The sequence below is a fragment of the Panthera leo genome, chromosome D3 (assembly GCF_018350215.1).
Source record: "Panthera leo isolate Ple1 chromosome D3, P.leo_Ple1_pat1.1, whole genome shotgun sequence".
Classification (NCBI taxonomy): Eukaryota; Metazoa; Chordata; class Mammalia; order Carnivora; family Felidae; genus Panthera; species Panthera leo.
Window position 1 is genome coordinate 14,668,771 of NC_056690.1, and position 14,178 is coordinate 14,682,948.

General features: G+C 36.3%; 1 protein-coding gene across 5 annotated transcripts in view; it reads right to left on the minus strand.

The window, feature by feature from the left end:
- The window catches only part of TAOK3 (TAO kinase 3), a 179,613-nt gene that overhangs the window by 62,834 nt on the left and 102,601 nt on the right, over positions 1-14,178 (minus strand). For all 5 annotated transcript variants that reach the window (XM_042910247.1, XM_042910243.1, XM_042910245.1 and 2 more), the window contains 4 exons: positions 14,037-14,082; positions 12,752-12,848; positions 9,809-9,922; positions 7,632-7,723 (listed from right to left, as the gene is read on the minus strand). In XM_042910247.1, coding sequence (XP_042766181.1) covers positions 7,632-7,723; positions 9,809-9,922; positions 12,752-12,848; positions 14,037-14,082 — 349 coding nt within the window. The remainder of the gene's footprint in view (positions 1-7,631; positions 7,724-9,808; positions 9,923-12,751; positions 12,849-14,036; positions 14,083-14,178) is intronic.

Genomic DNA, 14,178 nt, shown 5'->3' on the forward strand with positions numbered 1-14,178 from the left:
CAAGCCCGACACTGGGTGTGAAGATTACTTAAAAATGGATAAACTTAACTAAATAAATAAACTTTAAAATGAAAAAAAAAAAAAGCAGCAGCAACAGCTTCAGAAGAGTAAATATGCCTGCCTTCCCCTAACAGCCATCACAACATTCATTTATTAACAGATAAACAATGAGTGGCTAACATGGAAGAAGAAAAGTCCAGGCAAAAAACCTACATAAAGGCATGTTTTGGGGTTTTGTTTTGTTTTGTTTTCCTGGAGAATTCATTTCTGAGCACAATAAATGCCCTGACGAGGCTAATGGACCATTTGCCAGCTTCTATCATAACCTCTATAGGTAAACTAAGTTAAGCATCTGTAGGTTAAACAAATGAACATCATATTAACCTCTCTTGAAATAATCTTGAAAAATAAAATTTTTGGGGCGCCTGGGTGACTCAGTCGGTTAAGTGTCCGACTTCGCTCAGGTCACGATCTCACAGTCCGTGAGTTCGAGCCCCGCGTCGGGCTCTGGGCTGATGGCTCAGAGCCTGGAGCCTGCTTCCGATTCTGTGTCTCCCTCTCTCTCTGCCCCTCCCCCGTTCATGCTCTGTCTCTCTCTGTCTCAAAAATAAATAAACGTTAAAAAAAAATAATAATAAAAAAAAAATAAAAATAAAATTTTTGCTGACTGGCCAATTTCAGTGTCCAAGGTTTTCAGAAGATTCTTGCATGTAACTAGTTCTCTCAGTGGAAAATTAATTTAGCAAAAGATAATTTATAGAATAGGCTTCACCACTATGGAACTGTAGAGCTTGATCCAGGAAAAAGGGACAGTGCCGGTAACATTATCATCTTCCTCCTTTGTGATGTTACCCTAGCAATTTAAATTACAAATTAGGGAGCTTTTAAAAAAAATGCAGTATTATAGAAGTAATGTCATAAGGAAAGGGTACAACATTATCCACAAGTTTCAAGGTAATTTCAATATTAAAAGTACAATTTAAAGTATTGCAAACATACAGAAAACTTGGAAAAATCATTAACTTCCAGTTTTATATGCAGCAGTTTGGTCTTTTTTTTTTTTTCATGTAAAAAAATACTCTTCTTTTATATATGCATTAACAAGATTAATGCTAAGGAGATATATAGCAAAGCTGTCAAAAAGGTACTTGAATGGTCTATTGCACTAGCAATATAATACATTTTGAATAATTGTTGATAAGTTAAATGTCCTTGGTAACAATTTTACTTAATGAATATTAACTGAGCAGGTACTACCATTTTTCTCTGAATCTAAGATGCTACTGACTATAAAATATACACTGTTTTATGTATAACTTGGGGGAAAATGCTGCCAATTATAATTATAAAATGCGATTGCCTGTAAAATAACCACCAGTTTCAAAGAGATGTTAAAATGTCAATTAAAATCTTGGATGAAATATGACATATATTATGATTGCGTTGATAATGACCAACATTTATTGAGTACAGTATATAGAGATTATAATAAGAAGAACTTTAAATTCAGATTTTCATTTAATCCAGACAATTCTAGTAAGGTAGGAGATCTTATTACACAAATTTCATAGAGAGTTCAAACAATTTGACCAAAGTCACGCAACTAAGAAATGGCAGAGCTAGAATTAGAACTCAAGTTTGTCTGACCAAAGTCTATGCTTGTAAGTGTAGTTCATTTTATAAAAGGCAATCAGAGTTAGGCTGATACAGAGACAGTGTTTTCATACATACTTTAATTCATTTTTATAAAAAAATAAAATCAAAAATTAAGCACAAACCAGGGCCTCTCTCAAGAGAGGAAGTACTAGAAGCATCTCCTGGGATGACTCTTTGTTTCACCCGGTGTGAACTTGTGTTTGAAACTTCAGCCATTACTACATCTACATAGTACAAAAACTGATGTAATGGTGATCTTGAATTATCATAAAAGGGTATATTCTGTTTGCTTTATTTAAGAAGGCTGGAAAGGGTAGAATCTATACCACATTTAGAAAGGTTATGGTAAGAAAAAAAATTGTAAAAACAATGGGTGGACGCTAATAAGCTGTGAAATTCAACTTGGGTAGTACATCCTCTTAAATTTTCATAACTGAGGAGATGCTGCTACGGTTTCAGTGTTTTAAGTATAATTTTGGTTCACTTTGGAATACAAATGACAAACAAAGGAATAATCCTACGTACGAATGCCATTAGCTGTTATTGAGCATTTGCTATGTGCCAGGCATTATGCTAAACACTTTACATGTGTTATTTTACTGAAGTCCAGCAACATCTATTGATAAATATTGTTATTTTCACTTACATGAGAAACTGAGGCTCAAGGAAGTTAAGAAAGCTGTTCAGGCTCTCACGCTCAGGATGAACATGTTATTTATGCAACTCCAAAAGGTGTCACTCACATCCTAGACTATGTGAATGCCCACTGGTGTTATGTGTAGCCACATGGGGTGGTCCTGCCCACTAAGTGTTGGTGAAGCCAAAATTCAAATCCAGGGTGTCTAATTTTGAAATTTACTCTATACTGCTAACTCCATGCTAGGCAGAGGGTAGGGTTGTTGTTGTTGTTTAATCAAAGGAATTTAATTTCTCGTTTGTAAGAAGTTAAATTCTTTAATATTTCAAATATGTAAAAACATGCAGATTATGACACCTACCACTTAGATTTATCAGTATTTTGCCATATTTGTTTTTTTCTTCCAAAGAAAGTAAGAAAGTAGATATATCTTTATTCTCCCTCCTCCTACCAGAGAATTTTCTATTCTGAAGTTACATTTTACATCTATGTTCTTATGTTTTATTAGTATATGTATACTAATACACACTCATAAACAATACAAAGTGTTTATAAAACTTTCATAATTGGCATCATACTGTACCTATACTTCTGCAACTTTGTTAAATATGCAATGTTATGATTTTGAGATTTATCTATGATGATACATGTAGATCCAGTTCATCCTTAACTGTGATAGAGCATTCCATGATTAATTTATCCATTCCTCACTGGGTAAGAATTCAGGTTGTGTCAACATTTTCTAGCTTCTACACCAGCTTGCATTATCGTACACATTTCCAGTGCACGTGCGTAAATATTTATTTAAGGAATATGCTTAGAAGTGAAATGTTGGGTCACTGAGACTGCCCCTCATCAACTTTACTAGATGTTGCCAATTTATACTCCAAAGTCATTATACCAATTTACATTTCTACCAATGGTGTGTGCGTTGCTGTTTCCTTAGCAGCTTCCCCAAATTTATTATCCTCAGACTCAAGAACTTTTGCCAGTCTGATAAATGTGAAAGGGTTTTAACTTGCATCTCCCTTATTACTAGTGAGTCTCAGTACCTTTGAAGGTTTGATGTCCATTTAGATTTCCTTTTCAATGAACTGGCTGATTATGTTCTTTGCCCATTTTTCTACTGGCTGTTTGTCCTTATATTTATTCATTTATTTTATGTTTATTAATTTTTGAGAGAGAGAGGGAGGGGGAGAGAGACACAAGAGGATCTGAAATGGGCTCTCAGCTGACAGCAGAGAGCCTGATGCAGGGCTTGAACTCACAAACTGTGAGGTCATAACCTGAGCTGAAGTAAGATGCTTCACTGACTGAGCCACCCAGGTGCCCCTCTTTTTATTTTTGATAAAGAAATGTGATAAAGAAATTATAAGAGGTCTTTATATGTTCTGGACCAATACTCTGTTGGTTAGATATGTTTTAACTACTTTCTATTAGCCTCTGGCTTGTCTTTTCATTTTTGTACCTTACATAGCTTTGTATTTCAAAGTACTAAAAGTTATCATATTTGTCACTGTTTTCAAAATGCTTTTAGAAAAATTATTCCCACACCCATAAAGGTGTATACTCCTATAGTAACAACAGTAACAATAATTACATTTATATAGTGCTTATTTAAATTTTTTTTTTTACATTTATTTATTTTTGAGAGACAGAGACAGAGCATGAGCAGGGGAGGGGCAGAGGGAGAGGGAGACACAGAATCAGAAGCAGGCTCCAGGCTCTGAGCTGTCAGCACAGAACCCGATGCGGGGCTCGAACCCACGAACCGTGAGATCATGACCTGAGCCAAAGTCGGACGCCCAACCGACTGAGCCAGCCAGGCGCCCCTAGATAGTGCTTATTATATGACATGCCATGTTTTAAGTATTTCACGTATCTATACTTTTTGAGTATAGTTGACATACTAATTTATATAATTAGGTTTTATTGTCTGTTCTATTGGATATTAGTCTCTCCCTACATTGACACTGTATTGATTTAATTATGATGGTATGGATTTTGGCACAGTGATTTTTCTGTCCAAATTCTACTTCTTCAAAATTGTCTAGGCTAGTTTTGGCCCTATGACTTTTAGGACTACTTTGTCAAGTTCTACATACTATTGTTGGACGTGCATCAGGTGTCCCATTTAAAGCATGCATATATTTCTGAGTCCCCCGCCCCCATCATTGTGAATAAATTAGGTTAATTTCCCTTTCAGTGGAAGAGAGAATAACACAATATTAGAATGTATATGTGCTGCCGAAGCGAGCACAACACAATATTAGAATGTAAAGAAGAAATATATTTCCTCAATATCCTTTAACAGAGGACCAGTCAAATTGATTATGGTATATCCTTAATAGTGGAGTAAGATGATACAGTGAAAAATGAAAAACAGGTTTAAGTTACTAACATAAAACAGATCTCCAAGATGTCGTTAAGTGAAAAATCAAAGTACCACTCATATGTTAATTTGGGTGGGAAAAGGAATATAATAGATGTATATCTATATTTGTTTGTACATTTGTAAAGAAACTCTGGAAAGATATACAAGAAATTAGTAACGGTGTCCCGTGTGTACTGGCAGAGGTGGGAAAGGAAATGGGGAAATAGGGCCAAAGGTTGAAGAAGTTCTTTCACTTCATGTCTTTATATATTTTTTGATTTACAAACCATGTGAATATTACGTATTTTTTCAAAATTAAGTACATATTCTCTCTTCCATGATTCAGTTTTTAAAAAAAATTAATATTTCCTTAAGGTAAAAAAAAGAGACAAGTCATGTATATTTATCATATGTTTCTTTGTTCAAGGAAGGGGTCAATGAAGCAGTTGGGACACGGAATACCAAGTATCTCAAGTTGTCTTCACAAGCCAAACATTTTAGGAAAAATAAAACTATAGTCTGAGAATCAAACTGGAACTCAGAAATTCTTACAGGATCAATTTGGATACCAGAATGGAGGAAAATAACCAAAACCAAAAACCAAAACAAAACAAAACTCGATGAAGAAATTTTTAAAAACAAATGTTAAAAAAGTAAAGGTATTTATATAAATTTTAAATTAAAAAAATCTAGATAAAGTCAGTCTTGTGCTGGAGCCAGCTCTCACTGGGCTCCCGAAGGTCAAATGGGCATACCTTTCTCCAACTCCACAGTAACCCAATCTCCCCCTCCCCCACCACCTGAGAACCACTGGTTAAATTTGCCAGTATAGGACAGCAACATGCAGAAGAATGAAACTAGACCACTTTCTTGCACCATTCACAAAAATTAACTCAAAATGGATAAAGGACTTGAATGTGAGACAGGAAACCATCAAAACCCTAGAGGAGAAAACAGGAAGAGACTTCTCTGACCTCAGCCACAGCAATTTCTTACTTGACACATCCCCAAAGGCAAGGGAATTAAAAGCAAAAATGAATTATTGGGACCTCATGAAGATAAAAAACTTTTGCACAGCAAAGGAAACAATCAACAAAACTAAAAGGCAACCAACGGAATGGGAAAAGATATTTGCAAATGATATATCAGACAAAGGGCTAGTATCCAAAATCTATAAAGAGCTCACCCAACTCCACACCCGAAAAACAAATAATCCAGTGAAGAAATGGGCGGAAAACATGAATAGACACTTCTCTAAAGAAGACATCCAGATGGCCAACAGGCACATGAAAAGATGCTCAATGTCGCTCCTCATCAGGGAAATACAAATTAAAACCACACTCAGATATCACCTCACGCCAGTCCGAGTGGCCAAAATGAACAAATCAGGATACTACAGATGCTGGAGAGGATGTGGAGAAACGGGAACCCTCTTGCACTGTTGGTGGGAATGCAAACTGGTGCAGCCACTCTGGAAAACAGTGTGGAGGTTCCTCAAAAAATTAAAAATAGACCTACCCTATGACCCAGCAGTAGCACTGCTAGGAATTTACCCAAGGGATACAGGAGTACTGATGCATAGGGGCACTTGTACCCCAATGTTTATAGCAGCACTCTCAACAATAGCCAAATTGTGGAAAAAGCCTAAATGTCCATCAACTGATGAATGGATAACGAAACTGTGGTTTATATACACAATGGAGTACTACGTGGCAACGAGAAAGAATGAAATATGGCCCTTTGTAGCAACGTGGATGGAACTGGAGAGTGTGATGCTAAGTGAAATAAGCCATACAGAGAAAGACAGATATGGTATGTTTTCACTCTTATGTGGATCCTGAGAAACTTAACAGAAACCCATGGGGGAGGGGAAGGAAAAAAAAAGAAAAAAAAGAGGTTAGAGTGGGAGAGAGAGCCAAAGCATAAGAGACTCTTAAAAACTGAGAACAAACTGAGGGTTGATGGGGGATGGGAGGGAGGGAGGGAAGGGTAGGTGATGGGCATTGAAGAGGGCATCTTTTGGGATGAGCACTGGGTGTTGTATGGAAACTAATGTGACAATAAATTTCATACAATAAAAAAAATAAAAAAAATAAATAAATTTGCCAGTATACCTTTGGATAAGGGTGACTTTAAGATACACTAAAGTTCAAAATACACAATCAGAAAAATAAGAATCTGTGGCATGTTAGACAATTTTAGATAAATGGATAAATGCAACAATGTTTGGGGAACGACTTTAAAGCCGAGGGCATCTGAGTTTCTAACTTCTATCTAACATGAAGTCTCTGAGGTTGCTCTTTAAATGGGTCAAATATAGATTTTATAGTCAGATCTTTGATAAGCCTGCTATTACTTTTTCAGATTTCCTCTTTACAAGTTGGACTGTAAATTACTACTGGGAAGGAGGACATAAATTATCATTCATGATATGGAGAATGGATATTTTTCAAATATTAACACTTATTACTATTGTATATTCCCACATTTGTTACTTGCTATGTATGCTCAAACTCTTTTATTTATTTGTTTATTTATTTATGTATTTATTTTTTAATTAAATTTTTTTGAGGTTTATCTTTGAAAGAGAGACAGAGCATGAGTGCGAGAGGGGCAGAAAGACAGGGAGACACAGAATTCAAAGCAGGCTCCAAGCTCTGAGCTGTCAGCACAGAGCCAGGACTCGAATTCATGAACCGCAAGATCATGACCTGAACCAAAGTTGGTTAACCAACTGAGCCACCCAGGCATCCCTCAAACTCTTTTAAGTTAGTAATAAAATGTAGCAGAGAGAAAGCAATCTTCTGATGTTATACAAAAGCATAGGAAAAAATATAACAATTCACAGTGCCTGGCCCACATATAACAGTAGCCTATTAAATTATACATAGATGGATGAATGAATTCATAATCATAATCAGGAGTGTTTCTCAAAAGTATAATACAAACAACTCTTTTACTCACCCAATTCAATACAGGTGATTCCAAGTGACCAAATATCAACTTTCCCATCATACTGTCCTTCGTCCATAGCTAAGATCACCTCTGGAGCCATCCTGCCAATTGCAATGTGCAAAATTCATATTGCAAATTAAAAACAAAATTCGTCTAATAAAGTGAAACAGCTGTTTGAGCATATTCTAAAGTTTTATCTGATAAGGATATTATTTCCTTACACAAATCATTGGGAAAAATGCTGTTCAAAATATAGCCAATATCCTCAATGATTTACATGAAACAACACATTATTTTTAAAAAATCCTGGTTCCACCATTAACTATCATTTTATCTCAGCAAAATTACATAACCTTCCTGTATATCACTTTTTCCATCTGTAATGTGGAGAGAATTCTAGTAGCTACCTCAGAAAGATTTGTAAAGGATTAATATGTATGAAACACTAAAAGAAATAACTATAGACAACAGGAAAAATACTTATGGAGCTATTTAAAACAATATAATCAGCTATTTCAAAGATACTACAATGTAGAAAATAAACAAACAGGCTATGGTAATGGATACTGTTTGTCCATAATGGATTTTCATAGGAGGGGAGGGGCCTTATCAGTTTAATATGCTTTGTTTTCTGTTAGTGTAAGTGGCTGCTTAGTAAATGCTACTTGATGATCATTGACAGAAAAAAAATTCAAATAGTAGCTAACTTTTTTTAGTAGGTAAGTAATTATCCAGGGATATAAGTCATTCTCCAAGGTACAATGAAATTCCAATGTATCTGTGTAAGGAAGAAAAGGAATCTTGAATAGATGGGGGTGAAATTTTAAGTCAGAATGACAAGTTAGGTAAAGTTTCAGGAAACTTAACAAAGTTCTTTAGAGATGTTGGATAGAAATGGGCAGAAGACATGTCTTCTTTCCAAAGACCTTTCTTTGGCTAATAGATGGCTAACAGACACCATGAAAAGATGCTCAACATCACTCATCATCAACATCATTCATCATCAGATCAAACCTACAATGAGATACCACCTCACATCTGTCAGAATGGCTAACGTTAACACCTCAGGAAATAACAGATGTTGGTGAGGATGCAGAGAAAGGGGAACACTTTGGCGCTGTTGGTGGGAATGCAAACTGGTGCAGCCACTCTGCAACACAGTATGGAGGCTCCTCAAAAAACTAAAAATAGAACTACCCTATGACCCAGCAGCCGCACTATTAGGTATTTATCCAAAGGATACAAAAATGCTGATTCAAAGGGGTACATGCACCCCAGTGTTTATACCAGCACTATCAACGGCCAAATTATGGAAAGAGCCCAAATGTCCATGAATGGATAAAGAAGATATGGTGTATATATATATATATATATACAATGGAATATTACTTGGGGATTAAAAAGAATGAAATCTTGCCATCTGCAGCAACATGGATGGAACTACAGGGTATTAGGCCAAGCGAAATAAGTCAGTCAGGGAAAGACAAATATCACGTGACTTCACTCATGTGGAATTTAAGAAACAAAACAGATCAACATCGGGGAAGAGAAGGAAAAATAAGATAAAAAGAGAGAGAGAGACAAATCATAACAGATTCTTAAATACAGAGAACAAACTGAGGGTTGCTGGAGGGGAGGAGAGTGGGGGGATGGGCTAAATATGATGGGCATTAAGGAGGGCACTTGCTGGGATGAATCACTGGGTTCTACTCCTGAAACCGATACTACACCATATGTTAGCTAACTTGAATTTAAATAAATTAATTCAAAACAAAACAAAAACAAGAACCTGGATTTCTTTCATTAGAAAGTAATATTTCTACTTATTGGCTAGTTAGAGGTTAAAGAGAATACCTTGTCCTTGTCTAGACATTCTGCCTCAAGAGAAAAGTTCAAAAGAAACTTAAATGAAATCTAAAACCTGAGCTTGGTCAATGAGTTGATAATCCTGCTCAGTTTACACCCAGTGACATCAACCTTATTTGAACAAGTTAAAGTCACTGGAAATTTTATACTAAGAGTGTTTCTTTTTTTGCTAGTGAGTTTTCTATCCTTCTTTAATGAAATCTCATTTGGGGCACATGGTGAGACATTGTCAAAAAACCAAACCAAAACAAACCAGTGCTATGAGTCCATCTTGTTCATGTATGCACGTTTTAAAATTCTAGTTTTAAAATTCTACATACCAGTAAGGTGTGCCCACAAAGGAGTTGGCAGGAGAGGCCATTGAGGCAGATCCAAAGTCAGCTAGTTTCACCTGACCTGGCTCTGTTAGAAGAATATTTCCAGCTTTAATATCCCTATAGGAAAAAATAAGAGGGTTAGAAAATTACTTTTCAACTCTGATTATGGAATACATCAGAGCATGCAATTAATAAGACAAAAAGTTTATTTAAAAAAAGCTTGCTCAGATTGCCAGAAGGGGATTTAGTAATTATTGCATGTTATAAGGGGGCCCAGATTCCTGGGTATACTTACAGGTAGGTCATAGTAATTACTAAAAGGTAGAGCTTTCTTTAGAGGGAGGGAATGCAAAGAGAAAAGGCAGACATGGCAGACAAGGAAATCCATTCAATTACTACACTCAAAAAAGCATATTCTCAGATGCTGATCCAGTGGTCAACGGTATTCCTTATGCTGGGAAAATTGGCACCATTTGTAACTGCCTTTTTTTTTTTTTTTTTTTTCCAAATTACATAAGGTTTTTAGAGTCTAAACAAACCTTCAATAACTCTTTAATCTACCTACCAATAAACCTCAACTACACACATACCTTTTCTTTCTTGCCTGTGACCCTTTCTCTCTGCCTTAATTGTAACTGCAACTCTAAGGCATTTGAGGGTACATGTTATATAGAAGGTGTTATTTTAAAAATAACACTGTACAGTAAAAAGAAGACCCTGAAAGATCAAAACAAACAAGGATTAGGGATTAGGAAATTGCATTTCTATTGTATTATGACAAAGAATCGCAAGTGGTTATTACTAAATCTATTAGATATTTTACGCAGCAAAAAGCTTTTGAAATATGATTTAAAAAATTCATTGTTTAGGATGATAATTTAGAATGAAAACATGTGGATGTACTCTCTATTCTCTTCAAAAAAAAAGCATGAGGTGTAATGACTATTAGGAACCAAGAGTTATAAATCAATGGGCCGTGGAAAGACAAAGCAGAGAGAATGAGGAAAACTTATGTCAAGGTGAAAATGATAAGGTTCAAATGTTTGAAAACAATGTCTCCAAAAATCTTCTCTTGAAAATTCAGTTTCTTTACTCACGATGACATTAGACGTTGGCAGAGAAAACTAAAAAAACATTATTTCTCTAACAGCAGAAAAATATCTTTTCTCTATTACTTTCAGTTAGAACACTGACTTGTCTTTTAAAGTTTATTTATTTTTGAGAGATAGAGACAGAGCATGAGGGGAGGGGCAGAGAGAGAGGGAGACACAGAATCGGAAGCAGGCTCCAGGCTCTACGCTGTCAGCACAGAGCCTGACACAGGGCTCGAACTCAAGAACTATAAGATCATGACCTGAGCCGACGTTGGAGGCTCTTAACCGACTGGACCACACAGGTGCTCCTGACTTGTCTTTAAATCAAAATAATAAAAAAATCTGAGACATGGTATTTAAACAGGAAGCATATTTTAAAGGGCTTTTTTGTTTTTTCAACTTCTTTTATATATTAAAGAAGATAAAGTATAATATAAAATAAGACATTAAATTAATGTGCAGATTTTGATAACACAGGCACAAAAAAAAAAAAAAAATGAACCATGGCTTTAAATGGGAACCGGCAAAATCACATATAGACAAGTTGGCATTCGGTAATGACATTTTGGTACCAAAGATATATATTAAAAACATTTTTTTTGGTCAAATCCATGGATGTGATGGCTAAATCTATTTCACCAATATTTTTTAGGTGTGGTTAAGCTCATTCTTTGCTTCTAAAAATAAGCCAACTTCATAGCAGGGATTTTGGTCTGCCTATGTTGAGGAAGTTCTGCTTTTGTGGTACCAGTAACTGGTAACGGCTACTCTAGGGTGATTAAAACAGGCAAAAGGGGAACCTATGATGTAATAGTCTCATTTCTTCCTAGTAAACGGCAAAGCGTTTTCTTTTGCTTTTGAGCCATCTGAGATTCTTTACACCTACCTCATATTCCATTACTTCTTCCACTTTTCATTAAAGTAACTGTACTAGAAATTCTTTACTGAGAGAAAGAAAGATTAAGAACAACATCTTTAGTTAGGAGAAGTTAGTGGCAGGAAGTACAATGGAGGGAGGACAGTGGGGTTGTGGTAGAGAAAATACAAGGTAGAGGAAAGCCTTGGATTAAGAGTTAGGAAATCTGAGCTTCAATCTTTATTGTATAAAACCTGTGAAACTATGGGCAGTTATTTAAATCTCTCAGAGTTACAGTTTCTGCCAAGGTAAAGACTATAATACCTTCCTACATATCTATATGGAGTATCGAAATGCACAATATTTTAAAGTGATGAAACAGCACATAATTATTTAAGATTGAGTTGTTAATTTGCAATAGGAAAAGGAGAAGGAAGGGCCCCTGGGTGGCTCATTGGGTTAATCGTCTGAGTCTTGGTTTTGGCTCAGGTCATGATCTTACAGTTTGTGAGTTTGAGTCCTGCATTGGGGCACTGGGAGTGAAGAGGCTGCTTAGGATTCATATTCTCTCTCTCTCTCTCTCTCCTCCTCTCTGCCCCTCCCCCACTCTCTCTTAAAATATAAATAAAGGAAGGGAGGAAGGGAGGAAGGGAGGAAGGAAGGAGGGAAACAAACTCAGGTAGGAAATAAATATATGCAAGGAAGGCTAATTTTTTTTCTTGGCATAGTATCAAACAATTGCTGTGCCCTTCCTCAAATTTTCCCCCAACATCCTGCCTGGAGAACAGTTAATTATAGAACAGAGGTGAGGCAAGTCTTTGGGTAAACCTGGGAGAGACCCAGCGATAGAAGCTAAATTCTGGCAACTTCTCACATCCAGAAGCAGCAGCAATCTCTTTGCTTCCTATAAACCCACAGACACCCTACAAAGTGGAGCATGCGCTAATTTTCAAGATTCCCTGAACAGGCAGTCCTGTAACTGGTCTCCAATCTTACCTATGAATCAGTGCATGAGAATGCAGGTAGGCCAGCCCCTGCAAGGCACCATGAGTAATGGCAGCGATTTCCACTTCTTGAAGTGGTTTCTTATGAACTGAGGAAGGAAAGAAAAATTTAGAAGCAGTAATGAGTTTCATTCTTCTTAGTATCTTGTACTCTCAAATGACAATTTAGGAACACATTCACCTAAATATACGGGATATATATTCCCTATAGAACTGCAGTAAGTAATTGGATAACAGGAAACCCAAGTACAAAAACAAACAAATGAACTGCTTAAAATAAAATAAAAAGAAGACTAATAGTCATCGTAATGAATTGTTAATTGATGTGTCAGTCGCAAGTCAAAGCCACCACTGATTCCAACTGGCCAGGCCCAAATTTACCAGTCCTTTCTGACATGTTAAATGCCTGGAGTGTTTTAGGTTGTATTATTCTCCTCTCCACAGAGCTTCTATAATTACCTCTTCTAACTACAGGTTTTCATTATTTGTGAAAGCAGCTAATAAGCAATTTCTATTCGGAGATCAAGGATGATATAAGAATAAAGTTTTTTTTTTAATGTAAATTTTTAACACAGTCTCTGTGTTACAATAGCATTTGCAGAAGAGAACTAAGCCAAGGTATTTGAAAGAGTTAAATATCAGTGTAATTTGATACCATTTATCTCTCTTTCATACACACATATGAATTTGATGCTTTTGGCTACATTTATTACATCACACGAGCTGAACATTTTAGTAAGTACCTGCCCTGGATGGGCCATGAACTAAAGAGTAGGAGGTCGCTAATCATTACTGAGATACTTTGAGCTACTGTGGAGATAAAGTTTGCACAGCTTATCCACACAATCCTTAAGTCTAAGTCACCCATCCATTTGCTTTGCCCAAACTGCACTTCTTTTTAAGTTTATTTATTTATTTTGAGAGCAAGCAAGAGAGAGAATGAGCAGGGGAGGGGGGGGGGAGAGAGAGGGAGGAAGGAAAGAACAGAGCGGGAGAGAGAGAGAGAATGAATGAGAGAATGAATGAATGAATGGATGAATATATCCCAAACAGGCTCCAAGGCTCCACTCTTTCAGCACAAAGTGCAATGCAGGGCTCAATCCCATTAACCCAGAGATCATGACCTGAGCAGAAATCAAGAGTTGGCTGCTTGACTGAGCCACCCAGGCAACCCCAAACTGTAGTTTGGCAACCCCAAACTACTTCTTTAATATAGGAGTAGATAATATTCTTGTCAAGGCAAAACAGAAAGGAGGGGATAATGCTTTTATTCTTACCTTCTAACAAATCAGAGGCTGAGCCTAAGCAATATTCCATCACCAACTGTAATAGATTAAAATAATAACCAGAATAATCACAGTTAATAAGAAACTGCTAAAACCAACCAAGTGACCATGAAACTAAGACTACTAGAAGAAT